Below are 24,696 nucleotides of genomic sequence, written 5' to 3' on the forward strand. Positions count from 1 at the left end.
AGCTCCTCAATGCTTTCCACGTAAAAACATTTCAAAAGTTTCCATGGTTGTCATTACTTATTTTCCCATTTTTAAAATATGCATGCAAAACTTAAAATAAGTCTAGCACAAGTATTTCCATTAAGATCAGGCATTAAATATGAAACCCTCAGGAAGGAGGAGATTTGTCCTGTAACTGCTGGGTTGCTGGTTCAAATCCCTGATTTATGCGGAGTAATGGACTGATAAATGGACAAACGGATGGGCAAATGATGGATGGACAGATGAATGGATGATGTGTGGACAAAGGAATGGAGGGAGAGACAAGATAATGGATGGATAGTTTTGCTCTGAACTTGAATTATCCTGGTGCCTGAACAAATGAAGGAAGAACGCTCCAGGTCTGAAATGTAACATTTATGTTGTTTTTCCAAATAAACTCCACCTGTACCTGGACACAACGAAGACCATACATCACTGGAAGTTTTGCTTTGACCCACAGGGGTCATTTTGCAACCAGCTCACTAAACAAAAATGACAAAACTGACACCATGACGCAGCACCGTGTGGTGCTGCATCATCTGCAGGACCACAAGTCAGAAGCCGATGAACACAAACAACTCATACTTTCTTTAGGCATTTTTCTGACCGGTGCAACGTCGGTATGTGTGTACCTGATCGGGAGCGATGTTGCCTTCTGCTGCTACCATGGCTCTCAGGGACGATACAGAACCAAAAAGAGGCACAGCAATCCCAACCCGCAGGTACCTCTGACCCTTTGTGCTGAACACCAGCGTCACACACAGCGGCCTGTGGGACACAAACACAAAGAGATCACACAGATAGCAAATGTGTGTATCCTTGTGAATATAAAGGTGTAAAAGGTGAAAGTATGGGGGTGAGTAAGATAAATGACGAGGCACGGAAAACTGTTGAGCTCACACAGTTTGTGGAATAACTAAACCTTCATACCAAGGATTGTCACACTGAGCAGGTTACATATTTGTATGTAGAAACAGATACAGGTATTTCATAAATATTGTCAAGCAAGGCACATTCACAGTAACTATGACCTGTCACAATGCCAAACAGAGATTAATGTGTCTGGGATCCAGTGAAGCCAGCGGCAGCAAAGAAAAAAAAAATCATGTTTGTTCATGAGATGTTCAGGCTTAACCGAGTCCTGCTCCTTAAAGAAATTCAACATTTAATAAAACATGACTGATTTCCTCTATAGAATTTTTTTTTTTTTTTTCAAATAGGAACCATCTAAATGTGGTGAAAAAAAAACAGAAGAGGTTTAATCATTTTCTAAGCTTTTCGGTTTGCTTTGTAATGTTTTACAAAACCATTCCTATTCTAGGAAATGTTTTAAAGATGCCACATTACAGCTTCCAACTTCTGTGTATTTTATAGAGGTTTTATAAGATAGACAAAGTGAGGAATTATAAAATGAGAAGAAGAAAATATCCATAAAATCACTTTGAAGTCAAAACCTGAAAGTGTGGAGTTGATTGGAGGTAATTTCTCCCTCATCTGAAACCCTTAAATAAGATCTAGCACAACCAGTTCCCTCATAAAGTCACCTAATTTATAAATGGTAAATAATTTAGTATAAATTCAGCTGTTCTGTGAAGGCCTCAGAAGTTCATTGAAGGACTTCAGCGAACAAATAGCATTGTGAATACCAAGGAGCATATGGGAACACAGTAAATATAAATTTAAATACTTTGGTCCCAAAAATGCAACAATTTGTCCTTTATGCAAAGTTCCATGTGGCTACAAGGTGAAAGAATTAACACCAGGAACACACCATCCAAAAAATGTTGGTGACAGCAGTCCGTTTATAGTTTTCTTCAAAAAATAATCCAGTTATTGCTGATGTGAAGCTGGATGGAGCTAAATAAAGGGAAATTCTAACTGTTCGAAGCTGCAAAAGCCTTGAGAAGGAGCTCCGCCAGTGACCCCAAATCTACAATTTCTACGATCAGAGCATTTTCATGTGCTGACCAAATGACCCAAAGTTGAAACGTAAAGAAAAAGGCAAACGGAACATAAAAACTGATGTTCACAGGGACTCCACATCCAATATGTTCTCTTTTACAAGAAAGAAAAAGTAAAAGATTTCTCTCCGTTGACGTCTAAAAGGATAGAGACATATCCTTGGGTCAACACCATTTGTGGTTCCACCAAGTATTGACCAAAAGGAATTAAACATTTCAGTTTACTACTTGGAAAACCATACATCTTTTTCCATCCATGTCATAAACATGCACTACTTGGCTTTTGTCTATCACAGAACATCTACAGGTCTGTGTTGCAACATGACAAATAATGAGAAAGCTCAAGAGCTGTGGATACTTTGTGTATATTTTGGACACTTTCTCCTTTTCAAGCTTTTCCACAATATGCTTGACTAGACATGTACATCTAAATCAGTAATCGTCCAAAACGAAGCTTCTGTGTGCAGAGACGTGTCGTTTTTACAGCCATCACCAACACCTCCAAAGACGAGAATGAAGTGAGGACGCTCTACTCGGCACAAAAAAAAAAGGACAGAAAGAAGGAAGGTGAATAAAACAAAGAAAACAAGTTTGGAGAGTAATAAGAAGCAGATAGGAAAGCAACAAAATTATTATGCCATTTCATTGACGATGAAGACTGTGTAATCGCTGACACCGCCTCCACTTCCCGTTTCCCATCATGCATTATTCAGGTGAGCACCGTGTTAGCAGTCACAGGGCTGACAGCCGGAGGGGGGGGGAGCAGGATCTGAGCCGCTGTTTTGTTTGGATGTGTAACTTCAAGACGGGTGGAACAGTAAATAGGGATGTCATCTTATAAATGAGGATTTTAGATGCTCTAACTCTGCTGACACATTTTCCTCATCAGCCCACACAACTAATACCCTGAATTGTTGCAACAGCAAGTAATTAAATTATAGCTTCAGAAAGCATGCCACAGCTAGAACATGCCCAGATGTAACCGTTACTAAGCTATTTAATGCTTATTACTGGAAGAGATGCATTTCTGCAGTGATGATGGTATTTTTCTAGCAACTCCGTTGGTAACTTAGACCATCCAACCATTTGTCTGAGGAAATATCTGCACAACAGAGTAAACTCCACTTAAGAAATATGCAAGACAAGTTTTACTGTTGTGTGAGTATCATTAATCTCAGTATTTACAGACATTGTGGCTGAAAATATGTGGAAATTATTGCTTAACCTGATCTATACTCATATATATGTTAGTACTGCTCTCAGTAAATTATGATAACTCAAAGTAAAAACTCAAGTTTGACATGGAGACTGAAACAAGTCATTTGTTTATTTTTGATCATTTCATGAATTACTATATGCGAGTGTAACTGTTTGTTCCACAGTTTTTCCTTCCACTAAACCTTCAATGGAAATGACTTAAGAGTCATTCTGAACAGCCAGCTTTTTAGCAATGACCAAGCAGGTCATTTGCTGATCATATTTACTGATCATCTTCACATAGGCATCATCTATTCAAAACTCCTATACGATTCTACTACAGTGGCCCAGAAGGGACAGGCAAAACACCACTGTAGACTAGCTGTTGTAGTAGGTGTATTTGCTGCGTATTCTGTTGTAATTTGGGTTTCCAGATGTTACTTTATCCTGCAGGAAGGACAAATGACCCTTCAGAGTTTGTTTTAGTGTTTCCTGTACATTGTACTACACTTGTGGAGATAAGGGGGAATTCTGCCTTCTGTGCTGAGCAGCATGAAGCAAACACGCCTTCAAAACTAATGTTTGACAATTATTCAGTTTTGTTAACCTGCACTAAATATACACAACACTTTTTGCTCTGTTCTTAAAATATTTACCAATAGAAAACACAAGAGCAGTCCAATATAATAAAAAAGTAGATTTTTCAGAATTTAGAGCAATTAGGAGTAAATATGTTATATGATCAGAGCAAATTCGAAATGATTTGACTCTCTTCTGTTTTTTCCTCCTTGCATACTGGCATTATCTGCAGCACCCAGCCTTGATGCCACGCTGGCAGCCCAGCTCTGCGTCCTCTCAGGGGGCCTCAGACTTATCAGGCATTCAGCAGGGATACCGCTGCAGCAGGACAGTGCAGTGTGCGCTTCTGGTCAATGTGTTGCCAGTAACGCCCAAACTGAACCAAAAAGAATTCCCTCCTGTGCTGGAATAAATTAAAGTGGCCAGAGCCCACACTGTCAGGGAACTGCAGCTGCAGAACAGAGTTTGGAGTCAAGTCAGAGGAAGCCATGCAGAGAGGATTCAGAGTGGAGGCATCTGCATGCTTGGAGATAGGAAGATTTCCTGGAGGACTTGCTGCACTTAAATTAAGGAACGGAATGTAAGAAATCCATGTGACATTGTTATTTATTAGTTGACTACTTAGCTATTTATTGTGTGACTATAGTAGGAGGGGGAATGTATAATTATAGAACTGGTGCAGACGTCACAAAGTTATTTCATATTTAAATGACGTGTAAAGCTTTAAAATGCCTATGTGGATGTTGTGGGTGCTTAGTTCTCTAATGTAACAAGCTAAATGTTGGCTTGATTTGGAACACATAGTGGAAAAAAATAATGCAGAACATGCATTACTAATGAAATGTAATTTTGATGCACTTAACTGCTATGATTTTAAACATATAAATTGATTTTTTAAAAGTTTGCCAGTTAGTGGCAGATGCATATTTGCAAATAACTTGTCAAAATTGAGGTAAAAAAAAAAAAAAAAACATCTATAATTGGAGGGCCAATGGTAAGTTCAGTTCAATTTCGTACCTTGAATTATGACCTAAGGAAGTCGGGGATCAGACAAGCAATTTTGGAATTAAAAGCAACAGCAGAAACAAGCCAAAAGCAACCATAGAGTCAAAAACATCCTTCATAAATACTTTGAAAAATCTATAAGTTCAGTTTGTTGGGTGACCTTTGTGCCTCATAACTTGGATCTGTTGTCAGTATATAATGTCTGTATTTTAAACGTCTATTTTCATTGTTACATTGTTTTCTGGTTAAAATGTCTTCATGTGTCAAAGTTGTACCGTCTTGCTGCAGCATCTGACTTCCAGTGCAGTAAAAAATGGAGACCACACAGAGATTGGTAAGGGATATTTGGCTACAACAGTTTTTCACTTAGTATGACAATGACCTTCTACTGGAGGTGTATAATGCCCACTGTATGTGTTTGACAGCCAGGCTCATTGTAATTGCAATGATACCCTTTGTGTTGCACGTTATTCATTACCTGGTCTGTCGCAGGGGAAGCGGTAGAGAGATGCATAAAAATGGGTCAAAGGTGTTGCTTTGCTTAAGGCAGTGAGGGCACGTCAGGGAAGACCTGCAAAGAGACAAGAGACAGAAAAATTACATGTTTTTCATTTGGCATAAATATCCTTTAGCCACATTTCTGTTAGCTTCTACCACTGCTGCAAAAAGGGCTGGAAATTCTCTGAAGATTTAAGCCATGAGTAGTCCAGTAGGCTTTGAAAAATGTACAAACACTGTCGCAGTGACAGCAATTCAAACAGCATCACTTTACCAAATTCTAAGTGCTTCCAGTGAGAACAGGATGAAGGAAGTATGCAGTCTGCTTGGAAAACCACAACAAAAAAGCAAAGGAAATACTTAAATGGAGAGAAAATGAAAACGAAAAGTGAAAATAGGAAGAAACAAAAACCCTGACTACAAAAACAAAGGTCTGAAATGACTGCTCTAGAAAGGCAGAGGAAACCATTGAGAGCAAAGACAGAAGTTGTGAGGCAATAAGGTGGAAGGACACAAGAAAAATGAAGAGATGGTTGGCAGCAGGACAGTTGAGCTGACAAAAACTCAAAGGTAACAGTGACAGAGAAAAGGCCGAGATAGGGTGCATCAGGGTTTTAAAGCTGACAGAAGGGGAGATGATAAGAGCAGAAGACTGACAGGAGGATAGGAAGCCATCCTGTGGGCTGCTATCAGAAGGACTCTACATCCTGACACTGTTCTCACGGCAGAAGGAAGCCGAAAGGTTTCTGAGGAAGAAATGGAAACTGTCCGAGGCAGAAGGAAAACCATTTGGGATCTTGACAAAAGAGAAAAAAAAGCTTGAAAAAAAAAAAAAAAAAGAACTGCACCAATCAGCTTTTACCAATATTTGCTTTTAACCAAGATCTGATCTGCATGTTTCCATTTTAGCCACTTTTGATTTTGCAACTGAAATTAAAAACAAGGGGTATGAATAGTTTTGGGCTTACCTCTATTTATATTAAGTTATTTCTCTCTTTTAGAAATTGCAATAAGGCAGAGTCTGTTCAAGAAAAATAAACATTTCCATTCTGTATTCCAGCTTTTCAGTTCTCAAATAAGGAACTTCTAAAAAACAAACAAAAAAAAAAAACAGGCTTTAAAGCAGGGGTGTCAAAGTCAAATGGACGGAGGGCCAAATAAAAAATTTAGCTACAAGCCGAGGGCCGGACTGATCGAATGTTCATTGAAATTTTTTTAAATGACTCATATAGTCTAGTGAACCTAATTGAACCTACTGAAAACCTAACAAATATATTCCAATATGATCAGATAAATAAAGCAATATTTTCTTATGGCTCTGTCAGTAATCTTTAATTTTCAACAGACACAACTGAAATATTTTTAAAATATAATTGGATTGAAATACAATAAAATAAAGTGCAAAAATCTATTAATCCACATATGTCAGAGTCAAGGCATTTAGATGTGTCGCCGGCGAATTACGGTACTGCAAATTTAGATGTGTCGCCGGCGACACATCTAAATTTGCAGTACCGTAATTCCGCCACACGTAGCGCTAAGTGGAAAAATTCCAACGGTTTCTGAAAGGGGAGACGTTGCACTTTCCAGCAAGTATCGGGTTAATACGGTAACTTCGCAGCTGCAGCTGCAGAGAATGTAATTAATCCGGGGGGCACTCGTTTAATAGACGGTATATTTCGGCAATAACTTGGTGGATATTGAAAGTTCCGGTTGTTATGGATACATGGGTAAGTACATCATCTCACAGAACATTTAAAGAACTACTTACAGTTCAAATAAGGAAGATATTTTTTTTCAGACGGGGTGCCGGCTTGCTGCGGTCTGCGGGCCGGTTCTAATAATAAATCAAGATCATCCCAGGGGCCGCAAAAAACCTTCTCGCGGGCCGGATGTGGCCCGCGGGCCTTGACTCTGACATATGTGCTTTAAAGGGTTGCTCAGTTGGTTCAACAGAATCAGAAAGATTTTAGATAAAAAATAAACTGACATGCTGGGTTGGTTTAACACATGATTATTAAAAATACAATGTGTGTCATCGCTGCATTTTATCAATTTTTTCCAATCACAACAAATAAAGACCTGAAGAGTCCAAAATCTTACATTTGTCTCTGGTTAGAGAACAAAAGCTGTTAAGAAGCCTAGCATGATTTTCAGGGTTAAATGTTGATAAAAACATAATACAATGACCAATTAAAAAAGAATCACCACATTATAGTGTTAAATTAAAGAGAACACTGCAATCCAGTCTATATTTAATCTTTGTTCCAGCAGTTATTTATTACAATCAGCCCTAAACAAATAGGTTTTTGCCTTCATATAAAGGAACTCTGTGTTTCTAGCAGTTTTTAAGACTTCTTTAGGTTTGTTCCAGAGTACTGGAGCACAGAAACTGTCTGCTGCATCTGCATGTTTGGTTCGGACTCTGAGGTGCAGAATAGCCTTAAACCAGAAAAACTGTGTGAGCTGATAGGTTGAACAACAAATATTTAATATATTTTGGTGCTAAACCACTCAGTAACTTATAAACTAACAAAAGTATTTAAAAATTTATTCAGTGAGATACAGGGAGCCAGTGTAAGGATCTCAGAACTGGGATGATGTGCTCTGTCTTCCAAGTTTTAGTGAGAAAGTGAGCAGCAGCGTTCTGGATCAGTTGCAGACTGTTGCAGTTTTCAATTTGAGAAAGAACCGCAGTGACAAGATTCTTAAGATCTTGTTGGGACATTAGTCCTTTAAACCTGAAAATTCTTGTCAGGTGTTAGAAGGCCAATTTTGCAATTGTCTTTTTGTGACCCTGAAGGTTCAAGTCCATTTCTACACACAGATTTCAGCCAGTAGTTTCTAGTGTTTATAACTGAAGATGTGCACTGACTTTTGATCTTTCTCCTAAGGTGCAAAAATAATGACTTTGGTTTTGTTTCTGCTCAGTTAAAGAAAGTGGAGGCACATCCATGAATTGATTTGTTCTGATCATCTGTTCAACATTTGAATGGCTTCATACTCACTGGATGACTCTGTAATGTAGAGCTGTCTGTCATCTGCATAGCTATGATAATATTCTTATTACATCAAAAGAGCAAAATTCCTCTTATTTACATTAAACAATATTATGAAGCTTAAATAAGTATTATACCCATCATGTGGAGTGGTTGGTGGTGGTGAGGAGAGACGCAGAGACTCAGGTTGTAGAAGAAAATTATTAATTTAATGAAGAGCGTAGCTCAAAAACAGTCCAGATCTCAGGCAGCACGGCAGAGCGGAAACACAAAGGCTCAGCACCGGTAGCAACTGAATTAAACAAAGACTGACGCGACGAGCTAATGCCGACACAGGACTTAACAGTTCAACTGTGCCAGCAGACGAACTATCATAGACAAGGACCCAACAAGAGACAAAGACAACAGGTGGGTTTAAATACACAGGGAGGGTAATCAGGGAACGAGACACACCTGGGAAGCAATCAATGGGGAAGACACAGAGACAACAGAGACTCACAGGACAGAAACTGAACACAGAAAACCCTTAAAAATAAATATACAGAAACACGGATCATGACAATACCATCATGACAGATATATTAATCATAGAACAAATTATTTTTATTGTCAGCCAACATTTGTGAATTTTGCTGTACCAAACAGTTGAAATTTAATCAACACGTTTACAGTCAAAAAAACATTTTGAAGGTAAAATGTGATGGTAAAAACAGGGTGTATTTTCCTAATGCTTAACACAAACCATAGCTAACCTTCAGTATTTCGTAAATGGTCTCAATTTTCTTCAACTGAGTGGAAACAACTGAAGTAAATGGTTAGAACTTTTGCTTCTAATTAACTTTTATCTCAGGGTGGATGAAGGTCTTATTCATCTCCAATCTTTTGAATTTCAAAGACTCTTTTTCAATATGAGGTTTTAGCAAAAATCAGACCACTCAACGTGAACTTAATTTTGTTTTTAGAAGTAATTTCATTGAAGAAAACAAACTGACTACGTGAGTGTGCTGTAGCTACCAAAAAACAAACTGAAGTCTATAAGAACAAACGTACTGACACAAGTTGTTGTATTTTTCCTGTAGTGGTTCACTGAAAGAATTTCAATTTCTGGACACACATTGCAAACTGCTTTATTTTCAGTCTCGTTTTTGTTTGTTTCAATGATTGCGCTGGTTCTGGATGACACCCAACTACCACTACTAAAAGTGTCTTCATCACAAGCATCCTGAAACATTACGCAGGGTCGTGCTGATTCCAACAAACCTTTCCAAACTGCTCTAAACTTAGCTGTTTCACACAACCAGGGGAAGTGGAGTCATCCTTCTTAATTAGGATTTAACAAAAATATAAGGAAACAAAAGTAAAGTAATGGATTTTTTTTTTTATTCAGCCATGTTTCAAGCTTGGCAAGTGTAAGAACTACCTTACACTTGGTAAGAAAATAACTTATATATGTTTAAAGGGGCCACTGACATAAAATTCACCACATCTTGCCAACAACCCATAATCTAGATATGAAAGAAAAACAAAGCTAAATTATTTAAAGGCAATAAGTTGTAATATCACATTTTTAAATGAGACATAAAACTTAATGACCTTCTGTGCATCTCTAAAAACAAAAAGTAATTTTATAATAACAAAAAGTTTGTTTGTAAAAAAACAAAGACCTTCCTTGTTGAAAAAGGCTAATGATCAATCAGATCGAGTCCCTGACAGAGCAGATTTTAGACAAACAAAAAATTATAAGAGTCTGAGCCAATTAATATTGACAATACTCTAAACCTCAACAAAGGTTAAAATCCTCCCTGTTAAAGGCACCGTTAAGCTACAATAATGTCTCTTTCTACAAACTCACTTCATTAAAACCTGCAGCCTATCAAAGGAAATCCTCACATCATCTTACTTCCAAAAATCAGAACGGTCCCTTTAGGAATCCTGTCATCTAAACACAATCAGACGAATTCTGGTGCTTCACCAGACGCTGTTGTTCCAAAACGGTCAGTGCTTGGAGACGGCTCAGTAAGTTACTTTTCTCCAATCATCCAGGCAGTCAGTCATCTGTCTCTGGCTTTTAGAACATACGACTCTCTCCGTTCTCATTCTCGGAGTCTGGGAAAAGGCGTCTTGTCAGGGGAAATCAACTCTGCTAAAAGGTCTGGAGAAAAGAAAAGTCTCAAAGTGTGAAAAGATGAAGTCCTGTTTGTTGCTATTTTGTTGTGTTAATGCTGTACAATCATCAAAATGTTTTATTTTGTATTCAGGGTTTTTATACCTTTACGATATCATACTAGTCCATACATATAGATTAGTAGACAGTCAAAAACTCAATCGGTGCCAGATTGTTTGTTCAGATTTTTACTTTCCAGCACTTTAATCTGCTAATAGGAGCTGCAGTTGAAATACAACCAAGAAAAATCTCTCCATTTTAAAGCTTTATTTATTGTTTCAAATTTATTTCCTCAGAGACAAGACAAAAAACAACTATACACTTTCAAAAGAGCGACTCTTGTCCCATCACAGGCAACGCTAAATGGCCAGTCATTAAAAGTATTTGACTAAATACAATGGTTGGCTCATTGAAAACTTTGTTTTATAAAACAGATGCATGCTAACACTTGTAAGGTAACATTTTAGGGGGATTTTGCAGTGACATCATTCCACCTCGTTCAGTTAGTGTATGTGTGTACTAGGCCAAGATCACAGATTTTGAAAATGATTAATCAGTTTGGCTCTTCACATATTAATGTGCGAGTACTGCATTTCTGCCTCAACATGTGAAACTTAAAGTACAGCATAATGGATTTTCTTATGTCTTGTCCACTCTTAAGTGTACAATAATCCCATTTTGTGTAAGGAAGAATATGTTGTAAGAGAATGCTTTCTTAATGCTTTTATATGTGCAGTTGAGAGGTTATTTTTCATACATCGGCTTAAGTAGAAAATGCTTTTACACCAAAAACCTTCTTCTCCATTCCACAATAAAATGACCTTCTTATTCACATGAAAAAGAAATAATAAAAAAGAAAAGAAAAGTGACTATTTTCACAGAATAATGTCATGCAGTCGCTGGCGAGCATCCACTTCAAAGTCTGCTTCAACAAGGGAAGCTGGTGTGTCAGCAGGAGGGTAAGCGCTTTGTGAAGCTGGGCTTTAAGGAAACCTCTGCAGGTGGTAAAGCATCAAAAGTCAAAATGAAGAAGGTCAGTGTCTGGAAACATTCTTGGATGCTACTTAGCCGAACACACTGGAACAGCCAGACGTTTCCCTCAGGGGTCACCAAAGTCCAGCTGCACATTTAGAAGAAACGATCCGAGAAGATGAAAGCTTGGAGAGCTGAATTGTAAAAGCCCGTGACGGGTAGAAAGTTGCAAATCAGTTACATCATAAGCAACTGTCAATACCAAAGTCATGTTGAGAAGAAAAATAACACCAACAATGATAGATCGTGCTCTGAGGAAAAGCAAGGGTGTATTGTTCCACACACCCTTACTTCCTCATTAATCAGAAAACCTGGAAGTTTCACCCTAGTTAGGTCTCTAAAATTCTGGGGTACAGCATATGACAAGTTGCTATGGTGATTTTATTGTGAGCACTTGCAGCACAAGCAAGAAGACAAGTTGGAAAGCTGGATAATTAAAATAGTTGTTTGTCTCTGGCCTTAAAAAGATAATCAATCTGACTGCATGAGTATCCCAGCTGCAAACTGTCGCTGGTCTGCTGTAACAAATTTGGTCATGTTCCAGGAGTCTGCTTGAAAAAGTTTTGATATTAAAATGGATCTTACCCAATTTTTATTTCACCTTCAAAAAATTAATAATGAATAATTTCTTCAAATCTTTGGATCAATTTAACTGATTAGCTATAAAAAAGTGGGATATTCTCAAAAATAGCCCCAAGTTAAAAGAGTGATAACATCTTATATACTCATTCACATTTACTATTACAGCTCACCGACTTATTTTTTTTTTCACACATGCATAAAACCAGCCAAAGGTTTTTGATTTCTCTCTATATCCAGAGACAAATGTCTCTCAGTAATAGTCTTCAGATCATCTTAGGGAAAAAAATCATCCAACGTCCTTTGTTCATCAGATATTGACGATTTTTAGTTACGTTAAGATACTCATTATCAGTCGGTTACATTTTGCCACTGTTTTGTTTGCTTGTGTACTTCTAAGAATGTGAACAGCATAACAATTTGTCATTTACTATTCAAGTATATGTAACATTATGTAAGACCTTCCCATCAAATCTACATCTAAATAAACTCCATTGTAGAAAAAACAAAAAAACTTCCTCGACTGATTTGCCTAGAGAGAGATTTAGCTTGAGCTTTTTCCACCGTCTCCTCTGCCATTAAAAATAAATACAGCAAACAGAAGAGAGTGACAGACGGAGACGGAGGAAGGTTTTGACAAAGACTCATTTAAAAACACAGGGGCACAATGGAGCGTCTGCACCACAAAACTCCCACATAAGCATCCCAAACCACAAGACGGTCCCCGGCTCTAATCACAAACATTTATTCAGATCAACCAACTCAACCAAACTCCTTTGAGGAGCGTCTCTGTGAGATATTAAAAGAATCAAGAGAGAAGGAGGAGGAAGAGAGGGAGACTGAGTAAGTGTTGTAGGCAGAAGGAGAGGGGAAGGCAAGAGAGCAAGGCGGATATAAACAAAAATCTTTAAAAATGCAGCCAGCAAAACAGCATCCAGTGTGATCAATCATGTTGAGATTGGAGGAATGGCTCTGTTAGCATTTAGATGCAAAGTAACTCCCTGTTGAAGAGACAACTTTAAAAGAAGCTTTACACTCGGCACTCTGCAGCCAGCTCAGGCTAATGAGATAAGAAAAATGGATATGAATATGCATATGTGCACTTCAGGAGGCTGGATGAAACCAAGAGCAGGAAACAAATTCCCAAACATTTAAAATATCCATTACTCATTAACTGAGAGGGAGCCGCCGGGAAGCTTATTCCTCTGAGCCTGAAAACACACCAACACAAAGGATTCACGGAGAAAACTTACACTGTGATCATGTGTGGAGCGAGATGATGGGCTGAAAGGGTTGGTTCGAGCTTTTGGAAGTGAGACTGTGAAGACATTGTTGGTAATAGCTCTCCAACCTGTAGTAGGAGGATGTCATCTCCCTCATGTTTAATTCTTACCACAAATTTTCTTCCAAATAAAAGTCAGGAGACTGGCTGGACCAATCAAATCATTAATACTTCCAGTCAACATGTTGGTAAAATTAAAAGATCAATTCAAATCTAAGTCTGCCAGGGGAATGAATGATTTTGGGCTTGATTGTTTCACTGATAACTTCACAGAACCTCATTCTGTGAAGTGCCGAACTCCTAAAAGTTGGATGATATCTCACCTGCTTGCACACAGTCTTGGGTTGCTTACAAGGAAGTTTAAGTGAACTGACTGAAAACGGATTGAAACTAAAGGAGCGCAGTTATAGCAACGTCCTTTAAGCTACAAGTAGCATATTAAAATATTTAACCTGATCCATTTATCGTTGACATGACCTGCTAAAGTGCTCTGACTTTGATTGCTCTCCTGCCGTGGTTTGTTGCATCAAAAGTATCAACATAATGAACAGAACAGGTTTTAAAAAAAGATGGACAAATGATGCGCCTTACACCACCAGCCCTCAACCACACACCGCTGGATACGTTGGGTTTCTTAATTAAAAAACATGTCTGCTCACGTGTATTGCCCTTTAAGCAAGTGGCTGGCTGGTAGATTAATTATCAGCTTGTTAGACCCTCAGGTTCATTCATTAAAGAGCAGAACATCACATCGCTACAATAATTCAATTGCTATTGTGGTAGTAAGTATAACAGTAAAATTTCGTTAAGAGCATTTGCACACTCCATAGCTAAACTGTTTTTTTTTTTTTTTATCCCTTCTCCTGTTTATGGGACTTAGCTAGTCCCATAAACACCAACTATAAAATTGGCAGGTGTAGCACAGTTTTGTTTTTTTCTTTTGAATGTATTTAACTGAAGGAAAACTAGTGTCATTAATGGATGAAAGATTTTTGTGACTTTCAAAAGAATGGTTGTCAATACACTCTTTGTATCAAGTCAAAAATAGCACTAGTTTTACTTAATGTTTTATTAGCAGCAGGAGGAGAGATTGGGACCATTTTTTTACTGGATAAAAGGAAACAAATAATTTTACTTATATATATTTTTATTATAATAACTATGAGAGTTCCAGTGAGAATCTCATATTGATCCATGTTAACATGTGAAGTAAAAACACAAATGTCTGTTTCATATTAAAATATTTACCTGGATCAATTGAAAGAACTATTTAAATTTTAAAAATATTCACTGTATACAGACATGATATATCTTCAAATGAGAATATATAATATATAATCTTCACTATTCACTCAAGCACAAGAACACCATGATCACTAAATCACCTTTTGGTACCTTTGGTTGTGTAAAGGTGCTAAGTCCTGCTGGAAAATGAAATCAGCGTCTCCACAAGGCTTTTTAGCGCAAGGAAGCACAAAACCCTCTAAATTTTCCTGGAAGACGGCTGCATTGACTGTGGGTTTTAGAAAACACAATCTACCAAGACCAGCAGATAACATGGCACCAAAAATCACCACCAACTGTGGAAACTTCATTCAATACTTTAATCAACATGGATCCCATGTCTCTCCCTTCTTTCTCCAGAACTGACTACCAAATAAAAAATTAAACAGAACTTATCTACCTGTAATTTCTTGTTTCTGGTGTGTCTTTTCCAACCACAGTTTTTTCTTTCACTCAACTTTCTATAAACTTGGCTACAGCCCATCTGCTCAAGATACCCTAACATATGTTTGATCAGTTTGCTGATTAGGGTGTAACTTGATGAGTTTCTAATCTTTACCTTTTTTCACAATATGCTAATTCTTGAGAAGGAATGTTGGCTTTTCATTATCCGTAAGCCATAAACATAACAATTGTAAGAAATAAAGGCTTGGAGTATGTCAACTATATCTGTAATGAATGTGTGTAATAGGTAAAATATTGAACTTTTTTGTAATATTCTTATACTTTTAGCTTTAAATGTGTATTTTTTTAAAAAGTGAATATTTCAACCAGGGTATTAAGTGAATTGTGGTCCTCACTGAGCAGTGATTAAAGATCGGTGTAAGTGCATGGGTTATGGAATCCAATTACTGCTACTCTTCTGAAAGGAGGAACCATTACCTTGCTTGCTCTAAAAGACAAATAGTAAAAGCATGAAGAGGAGCCCTTCAGTACATCTAAATATAGCCAAAATTGTTTCTAGTGTGGAGGTAAAAAGATGAGAGAGGCGGTGTGTGTGTCAGAGACAAGACATAGAACAAAGACAGAGCAACACATTTTTGTTCATAAGAGTTTGTGGAAGGCATGGACAAGACATTTATATGAAAATTCACTATTATTGGGATGAGCAAATGAATTCTCAGCTGCTACATTTCAGTTATATCTCAAGGACTCAGATGTGTGTAGTATTGCGAGGAAAACCAAGGAGAAAACACAAAGGGGGAAAAAAAAGACGACACTCAAGATAATCTTAACTCTTACTTTAACACTCTGTAAACTCCCCAAAGAATAGGCTTACTGTGAGTCTTTTCAATTAGGCAGTCTGAGAGCATCATGGGTATTTACGCTCTAAAGGGATGTGGGCCATCCCCAGACATTCGATCCATGATTAAGCAGACAAGGAAATGGATAATCACAGGACACAAAGGGTGGTTAACCTAACACAGCTATCATAAACATCATAGTTGTGTCAGAATCTGACCTTTTTATTGATTGGCTAACAGGTTAATCTGCTGAAAGTCAACATGTGTGAGATAGACCAAACACGACAGGAAGTATTCTCCAGGGCGACAGACTAACTGCACCATCATTGCTATTTATCTGGAGAGATTTTCTCTTCTGTAAAACACCGAAACACCATCAATGTGTTTTGAACAGGAAATGCTGTTTACTTCCATAGAGATGCATCGATCGGAGCTTTGAAAACTAATATTTGATCTTTCAAATTCAGGCATGCTCCCTCTCATTACAGGGAAAAGGTGGAAACCTCAAAGAAGATAAATTTGGGACAACTTTGATCTGATGTGTTCAGGTCTCTGGGCAGCTGCTGGCTGTACACATGGTCAGTAATAATACTCAGATAGGTTGTGAATTACACCACCTCCACCAGCCTGAAGTGTTGGCACAAGACAGGATGGATCCTCGCTGAAATTGAGACTCACTGGACCAGGCAACACCTTCCCTGTCTATTATTGTCCAATTTTAGTGATCTTGTGTGAATTGTAGCACATGCTCTGTTTTTACCAGACAGGAGTAGCACCTGATGTGTTTTTCTGCCTGAGGAAAGAAGGCCTTTTTGCCCACACAGCTGCTACGTGAAGGATATTTTCTCTTTTTCAAATCATTCTCAGAGAAGAGGTTGTGGATGAAATTCCTGGCCAGACGTTTCTGAAACACCCAGACCAGCCCATCTGGCGCCAGCAAGCGTGTCACTTTTATTCCACATTTTAATGCTCAACGTCAGCTATTCATCTTAGTAACATCCATTTGCCTCAATGCGCTGATTTTGATGTTTTGATTGGCTGATTGACTGTGCTCAAAACCATCTGAACAGATGTACAGCGGACACCTGGTGTTAGTGGGCATTAGGGACCACATCCTACTGCGAGATCCTCTATTTTAATAGCTCAAACACGGCATTTACTCTAATATGCACACAGTGGAAACAGTCTTAGCATCGTCTTTCTTATCTCTGGTTTTTCTTATCCATTGTCTTTCTTGGTGCCATTTGGGGGTTACAGCCAATTGGCACCAAGGGAAATAAAAGCAGCTAATTGACTGCTTTGCAAGCGCCATCCATAAACATGACAAGTAGCATTGTGCTAAGATATTTTAACTTCCCAAACTCCATTGTCTTTCAAATATCTTGGATATGCTCTATGAAAAAAAAATCTGCTTTTAAAAATGTTTTTTTGTTTAGTGTTTTATGCCTTTTTTTCTTCCTCTGGTTTACTTTTAAATATCTCAGTGATGCTAAAAATAGTCTTCAGCCCTCAGTAAAAACTTCCCCACCGAAGTGTGTGATCAAAGAAAGATTCATAGTTTGAGTTTTGAACCGACTGCTCGCTGATAACTGTTTTACATGTTTTCTTTTGATCCGTGTTTCTGTGTATTTATTTTACGGTTTTTCTGTGTTCAGTTTCTGTCCTGAGTCTCTGTTGTTTCTGCGTCTTCCCGGTTGATTGCTTCCCAGGTGTGTCTAGTTACCTGATTACCCCCGTGTGTATTTAAGTTCACCTGTTGTCTCTGTCTCTTGTTGGGTCCTCGTTTTTGTCAACGTTAGTCTGTCCATCGTCACAGTAGAACCGGTTAAGTCCTGTGATGGCGTCAGCTCTCATTTTTCAGTCCTCTATCAGTTAGCTGTGTGCTATTCTCTCTGCTGTGCTGCCTGCATTGGACTGTTTTGAGCTTCTTATTAAATCTTCATCATCATCTGGGTCTCAGCGTTCATCCTCACCACCACAAACATACAAATCATGACAAAATTTAAGAAAAAATATTTGTTTTTTCCATTTATATGCTAACGGCACCCTCAACTTAATTTCAACCATCATAATTAAAGTGATTACAGTTTGCTTGGACCAACTCATAATCACAGTGCTAACTTTTAGTTTAGTTAGAAATTTGAGAAATATATTTGACTCAAGTTTTACGTTTGAAAAACAAATTTGTTCAGTACAGAGGAAATCAAGTGTTTAGTGTGGAATAAACTGAATCTACACATCAATCCAACTCTTGATGGTTTTAAATATTATTTAAAAACTTATCTTTCATCACTGGTTGTCAATACAGCATGAGACATGAAGTTGTAGGTGAGGGATTGTTGTTTATTTTGTCGTTTTGTACTTTGTTGTCATTTCTGCATAGGACTTTGGTCAAAATTGTAGTTTTTAAATATGCCTTACAGATAAACTGGAATACTCAGATCTCAAAACCACTTTTGGGTGCATCTTTAGACTCAAATCCTTTCTATGTCATCTCTTTTACTGGGTTAACAGTGTTGTACACTGATGCAAGCAAGGTTTAAAACGGTTTGTCTGTTTGATCCACGTCATTTAAGGTCAACTTTTGAACATTGTGTTCTAGGCTGGAGAGGATCAAAAACATCCAGGATATTACAAAGAGCATAGTGCAGTATCCATGATGGCATAGGGGTGCAGAAGTGTCTTTGGCTTACATCACATACTTCTTTGTAAAATAGACCATGTGAAGCTGTACTATAAAAACATGTCTTACAGCCTACCGGGCAGATACATTGTTGCATAAAGCATTAGTGACCTGTGGTGCCCGCCAGTCGGTATACTCTTGTGAGATCCATTAGAAGACAGGCTGAGCCACAAAAACAGCAGAAAGTAGCACTAAACTGGAGATAATTGGACACATTAAGGGGGGAGTATAATATAAAATCAACTTTTTTGAGCTCTATTTCATCTTATAATGTTATGTCGTCAAAAACATACATGGAGTGTTTTTTTATTCTTCTATACCTGTTTGAGAAATCCTTGAGTCTCCAGGGTACTTAACCACTTTCTCTAATAAAATACTGCCTATTTCCAAAAAGCTCCTCCTTGAAGCTGCAGATTCCGCCTCAGAGTTTTCCTGCCCCACATCCATTTCCACTCAGCTCCTCCAGACTAGTGGCAGCAGCAGTTAGCAAATGTCTGGTGGAACTGCAAGTCTGGGCTCATCATAAAAACTACTTCTCACTCCAACACTGCCAGGAATGATTGTAGGCAGCATAATGGAGATTGTTGTGATGATGTGCTGAAGGCGGAGCGTCAGAGAGCAGTAGCTTCTTAAAGAAACGGAAGCCCAATTTCAGGGCATAAAACTCACATATCTTAAGTTATTTTTTATATACACAGCATTTTAATAAGTTACTTGATTGTGTTATAAAATGGCAATATGTGCCTTGAAAATACATAATACCTAACCCCTCCGTCCCTTTTCTAAAACTGCTTAAACTTTCTGTGAATTAGAACTTAAAATTTGCAGCTCATTAAAAAAACGGTTAGCGGAGATTCTTACCCTCCAGGATGAAGTAACTAAATTCTACAAAGAAGAAGGTAGCTAACTTTGTACTGTAAGTGAAGCAAGGAGAGCCGGAGCTGTAGATAAATCCCATGGATCCTCCATAGGTCTGTCTGACCTATTTTCATCCATTCCCACTATGTCTGAATAGATATACTCTCTAATGGCATGTACTGCCCTGCGCTTACTAAAAATAAATAAAAAAATCAACCCTAACACCTTATCTACAGTACACAGCAAGCACCCTGAATAATTCATGAGATATCCAAGTTTTAAAAGTAGTCCTCCTTATTCTCACTTTCCATTCTTTTGCCAGAAACACCTACAGGCTGCAGAGGCGAAGCAACATTCCGTTTGATATTATTCTCAAAATATAACAAGCAAAATAAAAATAAAAAAAGAAGCATGTCTACAAGAAGTTCTGGAGTGTTTGAACATATGTATTAGGAATCCACCGACATGAATGTTTGGGCTGATATTTATATCTTGTGTCAATGATGCTGTTATGGTCAACAACCAACTATAATTGATATACATTTTTCCTTTCAACACCAGAAAAAAAGACCATACAGCTGAAATTGCTTCCCTGCCTCTGCTGAACACCCAATCCTATACTGTATCATTATTACAGCCACATGCCCAAACAAGCACCACATGGCCTGTTTGGCTTGCTAATTTTGGAGCAGTTGTACATGATCATAACCAGAATGTTAAATGACTAAAACCAGCCAATACTGATGCTAATGTAGATGTATCTCCCTGTTTATCTCAGCAACACTCACCTGTACTGAGCCTGAAAGTGTTCCTGGACAAAGCTGTGGCGACCCCGAGGCTGCTGTGTGCTGGGTAAACTGGAAGGATTCTCTGATGCACTGGTCGCCTGTAGGCAGAAAGGTAGGGAAGAGACACATTAAGGAAACAATCACTGTAGGAGACAGTCAACCTTTCAAGACAATGCTGTTGAAAGCAAATGCACAAATACAGGCAAGGCAATGTCATTCTTTTGTGTCCACACGAGTCCAGAAGCTAGCATTCTGTCTATATTACCTTTGTTTTCTCACAATTAGAAAAAGGATAAACACCTCACTTCCAAATCTTCTCCTGTCACAAATTTAGCATGAAATAAATAAGTGAGGCAGATAATCTTAGATGAATAGAGAAGCAGACTGTAGAACAGAATCTGTTGATTTTAAGATTGACCAGCCATGGCTGCTGACTGGTTGCTCAGAAAAATCTTCTTTTCCTCAAGCACAGAGTGCACCGTACCTACTAACAGGCCCAACAACGCTCTTCAGTGTGGAAGTCATTTCTATAGGAATAAGTCTCAAAGTTCCCAATTTTCCCCTGTTATCAACAAGGTTACAACTGCAGTCTGAAGAAGCAGTAGTTAGTTAGAAGTCACTTAAAAATATAATTATTTTTTTAACAGGGGAATCACTTCTGCTCCTGGAGAGCTGCTCATTTTACTCACTTTGTACTTTTGCAGTTTTTATTAATTACCAGAGCTACACAATATCAGGAAAATATGTAAGTGTGATATTATTGTTCAGAATTGCAATTTCGGTCTTGCTGGTTATCATCCAACCCACATTTTTCAGATGTGTTTCCTTAGTTACCATGACATAATGTCCCCACCACACTTTCAGTTTTAGCAATAAAACCAAATCTGGTTTGGGGAGGAAGGGGTAGTTATAGTCCAGCCACCTGGCGAAATATGCAGAGTGTGAATGCACAACATTTGAGACATTTCCTCAAGGTAATCATGTCTAAACAGTTCTCTGTGACGACTGCAGTTCAATATAGTGAGCAGCTCTGTTTTAATGCCCATCATTTTTAGGTAGGAGCGATTTACCTGAAGTTGACTTCAGCAGATACCAGAACGGCTGAAAGGATTACAGAGTACTTGCTTATCTTTATCCTTTCAAACCTTCAGCCTGATTCTGTTATGTGACATTAAATTTGCAAATGCTGGCGGCATTTAGGAAATTCCAGAGTTACGGTAAGGATCTGCAATTTCTATTGAGTAAACGCAGACAGATATTTACAGGTAGGACAACCATGTTGACATGGGATTTTTAAAAAAAATCTGTTCTTAACCATTAGCTGTAGAAGATGGTTTTAATACCTAAAGTATTGTGCTAATGTCCACTGAAATAAAAAAAATAGCTGCACTGGACTGAACAAGCAGGAGATACTTCAAACATATCAAGAAATAAAATAACAATGCAAATCCAAAAAAATGAAAACAGCAACAGACTGATACACTTATGTTATTTCACCAACTCTGTTCCAGTGTCAAGCCATGACTGCAAAGGCAAAGAACATAGCTTCTTCAAGGTATACCTAACTTCATTTTTTAAAAAGTCACTGATACCTAAAATAGCTAAGTCTGAGTCATCTTCACTCAGTAATAACTTCCTCAAACAGTGTCGTCAGTGCAATCTGACAGCAATATCTGATCAATCATCTGGCCAATCTCCGATTAGCATCAGTCAAGAAGAAAATCGTCCAATTTCAGTCATCAGCCATTTTCTAGGTGCATTGACATCTTCATTATAAGATGTCAATGAAGATGACATGTGATAAGATTCAAATGATGGGTATATAAAACATACAGGTGTGATTTTTTTTTTTGGAGGTAGACTTTCACTACGGTTTCCACATGTGACCTTTGAAACTCATTATTCAGGCTGTTTTGTATCTGGGAAACTCAGGCAACAGACACTTAAGTGTCCAACCAAAACCTTCTGTGTGACTCAGCACAGACACACCAAGGTACCAAGAATTCGTCTCGCCCTCCCTCTCTGGGGAACTGAGACTTTCTCTATTCGTCTTGAACCGTGTCCACAGAAAAATGACAATCTAACTTTGACAAGACTGTTCTTTTGTTTGGACAGAATCCAATCATTGCTGCATTAATTTTGAACAATAAGCTTCTTCTTTGCATCTGCATAAACTTCTCCAAGTATGACTAACTTAAATACGTACCAAGGTAAAAAGGTCCAAGAAACACATCTGGCTGTTCCCAAGCTTCCCTTCAGTTTCAGATTTGACCTCATGTTCGTTTTGACATGTGGCTCAAAGTATTTTGATAGAAAAAATGTAAACATTTTCCAGGACTTATTTGCGGAATATTAAGCGCAACAAAAGAGGATTTTAAGAAAACACTTCAACACCAAATGTCTTATTGAAGTGAAGTGCAACAGCCTCTGAACAAAATAAAATATAATTTTAACCTTTATTTATAAAACAATCAACTTCAACTAGCAACTGCATAGCCATTTCATCTGCTTTCCTCCATGTTTCCACAATTTTTCTTACCAAACTTTTTCTAATTTCAATATTACACAGAATTTAAAAAGACCAATGCTTATATAAAAAAGTGACTTTTAAAATAAAAGGAAATGGGAAAAATCTTTACGTAAAAAAAAAAAAATAGTTATTGGCACACCCAAAAAGTCCTCGTAGAATCCGACTTCTGCAAACTGTCACCCATTTCATCAGGCAACAACCCAACCGTCAGCAGACATCTTCAAGGGGCCATATGATGTTAGGTAGGAAGGCTAACATGAACTCCTCAATGAGTTGAAATGATTTCTTATTCTCTAACTCTGAATTTTTCTTCCCCCATGAATCTGTGCTCTGATCGGTTTGAGGAGTAAAATATTTCTCCAGCCCAGCCAGGGGAAACGTTTTCTGCCCCAGATGCAGGCCTTTGTCTGTCTGCTGGTGGAGGCTCAGGTTCCCTCTGGATATCTCTGCACTCCAATTCCTACATGAAAACATATGCTGGTATCAAAGCCCTGCTGATTTCCCGAAGCACACACAGGCATGTGGACTGTTCCTGAGCAACTCCACAGAGCCTCTTCATCTCACAGGGTTGGTCTAAAAAAAATTGGAAATCGATGCAACAGAGAAAAGGAAGAAGAATGTAGTTTGTGTAGCTGGGAAGAACATATAAGATGAGATCCTTCAGTTGGAGATAAAAAGCTTGATCTATAACTAATGGGGTGCAGATTTCAGTCAAAAAAATCAACTTTAAATGGATTCTTAGAAGATATCTATGTGCAAAGGGAAAACAAAAAAAGTGAACTGAATTAAAATTATGTGTCTAAGTTTGCTGAAATGAGTAAAATTATTCATTACTTAAACTTGTTATATCCAGACTTTGGTTAATCAACTTTGGATGTCACTAATGGAAATTACAGCCTATTAGCCATAAAGTGTAATAGCTTTCAAACCAGAGGCAACCCTGTCATTGCTCTTAAGCCCTTAATGAGGACAAATTTGGAAAGTCTTCCATAAACAAGAGAGAATAAGAGATAAAATAAACGGTGGCCAAACAAAAAGATACAGAATCTGTTATCATCCCAAACCACATTTCCAATCAACATGTTGGCTCAGAAGGCATCACACATTCACCTCTGCTGCCAGCCGCAGCTCTGAGTCATCCTTACACATTCAGAAAAACTGCTGCCCGCTCACTCACAAGCATCCGGGATCGAGTACTTATTAATAACTTGAATGCCACAACACTTTTCACCTCATTTCCTCATATTACTCACTTTCTTTGCCACAAAGCAGAAGGAATGATGCTTATTGCTTTGGTTAAAAACAGGAAGACAGAAAAAGATCCAGATAAGAAGAGATACATTTGTGAAACTGATAATGTTCATTTTAAGCCAACAAGGGCAAATCTGATAGTTAGGAGGCAAAATTCAACCCACCTACACTCTATCCATAAGAGTCTGAGAAGATTTGCCAAAAAAAAAAAAAAAAAAAAAAAAAAAAAAAAAGCAGGAAAACCATGGTGTGGGATACAGGCAGTCCCAGATAGCATTACATGACAACAATAAACCATGAAATGGACAAACCCGGCCAGGAGGCTGAGCGTGTCCAGCAATTATCTCTGCAGAAAACATGGCTGCCATTTACTATATTTTATGACATCTTGGCATGAAGGTATCGTACCAGAAAATTATAATTGGCAAATGAAAAGCACAACATCCACCAATCAAAGTATTGATGATGCTTGTTAACAATCCATGTCAGCATATCTGAAACGCAAAATTTTACTTTTTTGCACTTGAGTAATTCAGTAATTTCACTTAAGAGTTTTGTTTTGAATTTTTCCTAATCCACCCAGGTTCATCTTTGTATACATTCCTAAATATATGCATTCTGAGGGTCCACATTATATCAAAAACTCTACAAATAGCTGTTTGGAGGACAACATTAATTTGCTTATGTAGTCCCTGTGACAGATTGATGACCTGTCCAGGGTGTATCCAGCGACCACTGCAG

General features: G+C 38.0%; 1 protein-coding gene across 1 annotated transcript in view; it reads right to left on the bottom strand.

Annotated features, from left to right (window-relative positions):
• The window catches only part of usp43a (ubiquitin specific peptidase 43a), a 121,048-nt gene that overhangs the window by 63,984 nt on the left and 32,368 nt on the right, over positions 1–24,696 (bottom strand). The window contains exons 3-5 of the mRNA XM_088005349.1: positions 20,175–20,272; positions 5,242–5,334; positions 654–789 (exon numbers count right to left, since the gene is read on the bottom strand). Coding sequence (XP_087861475.1) covers positions 654–789; positions 5,242–5,334; positions 20,175–20,272 — 327 coding nt within the window. The remainder of the gene's footprint in view (positions 1–653; positions 790–5,241; positions 5,335–20,174; positions 20,273–24,696) is intronic.

This window comes from Poecilia mexicana, unplaced genomic scaffold (assembly GCF_051168715.1).
Source record: "Poecilia mexicana isolate PSO_F unplaced genomic scaffold, ASM5116871v1 scaffold_1, whole genome shotgun sequence".
Taxonomy (NCBI): domain Eukaryota; kingdom Metazoa; phylum Chordata; class Actinopteri; order Cyprinodontiformes; family Poeciliidae; genus Poecilia; species Poecilia mexicana.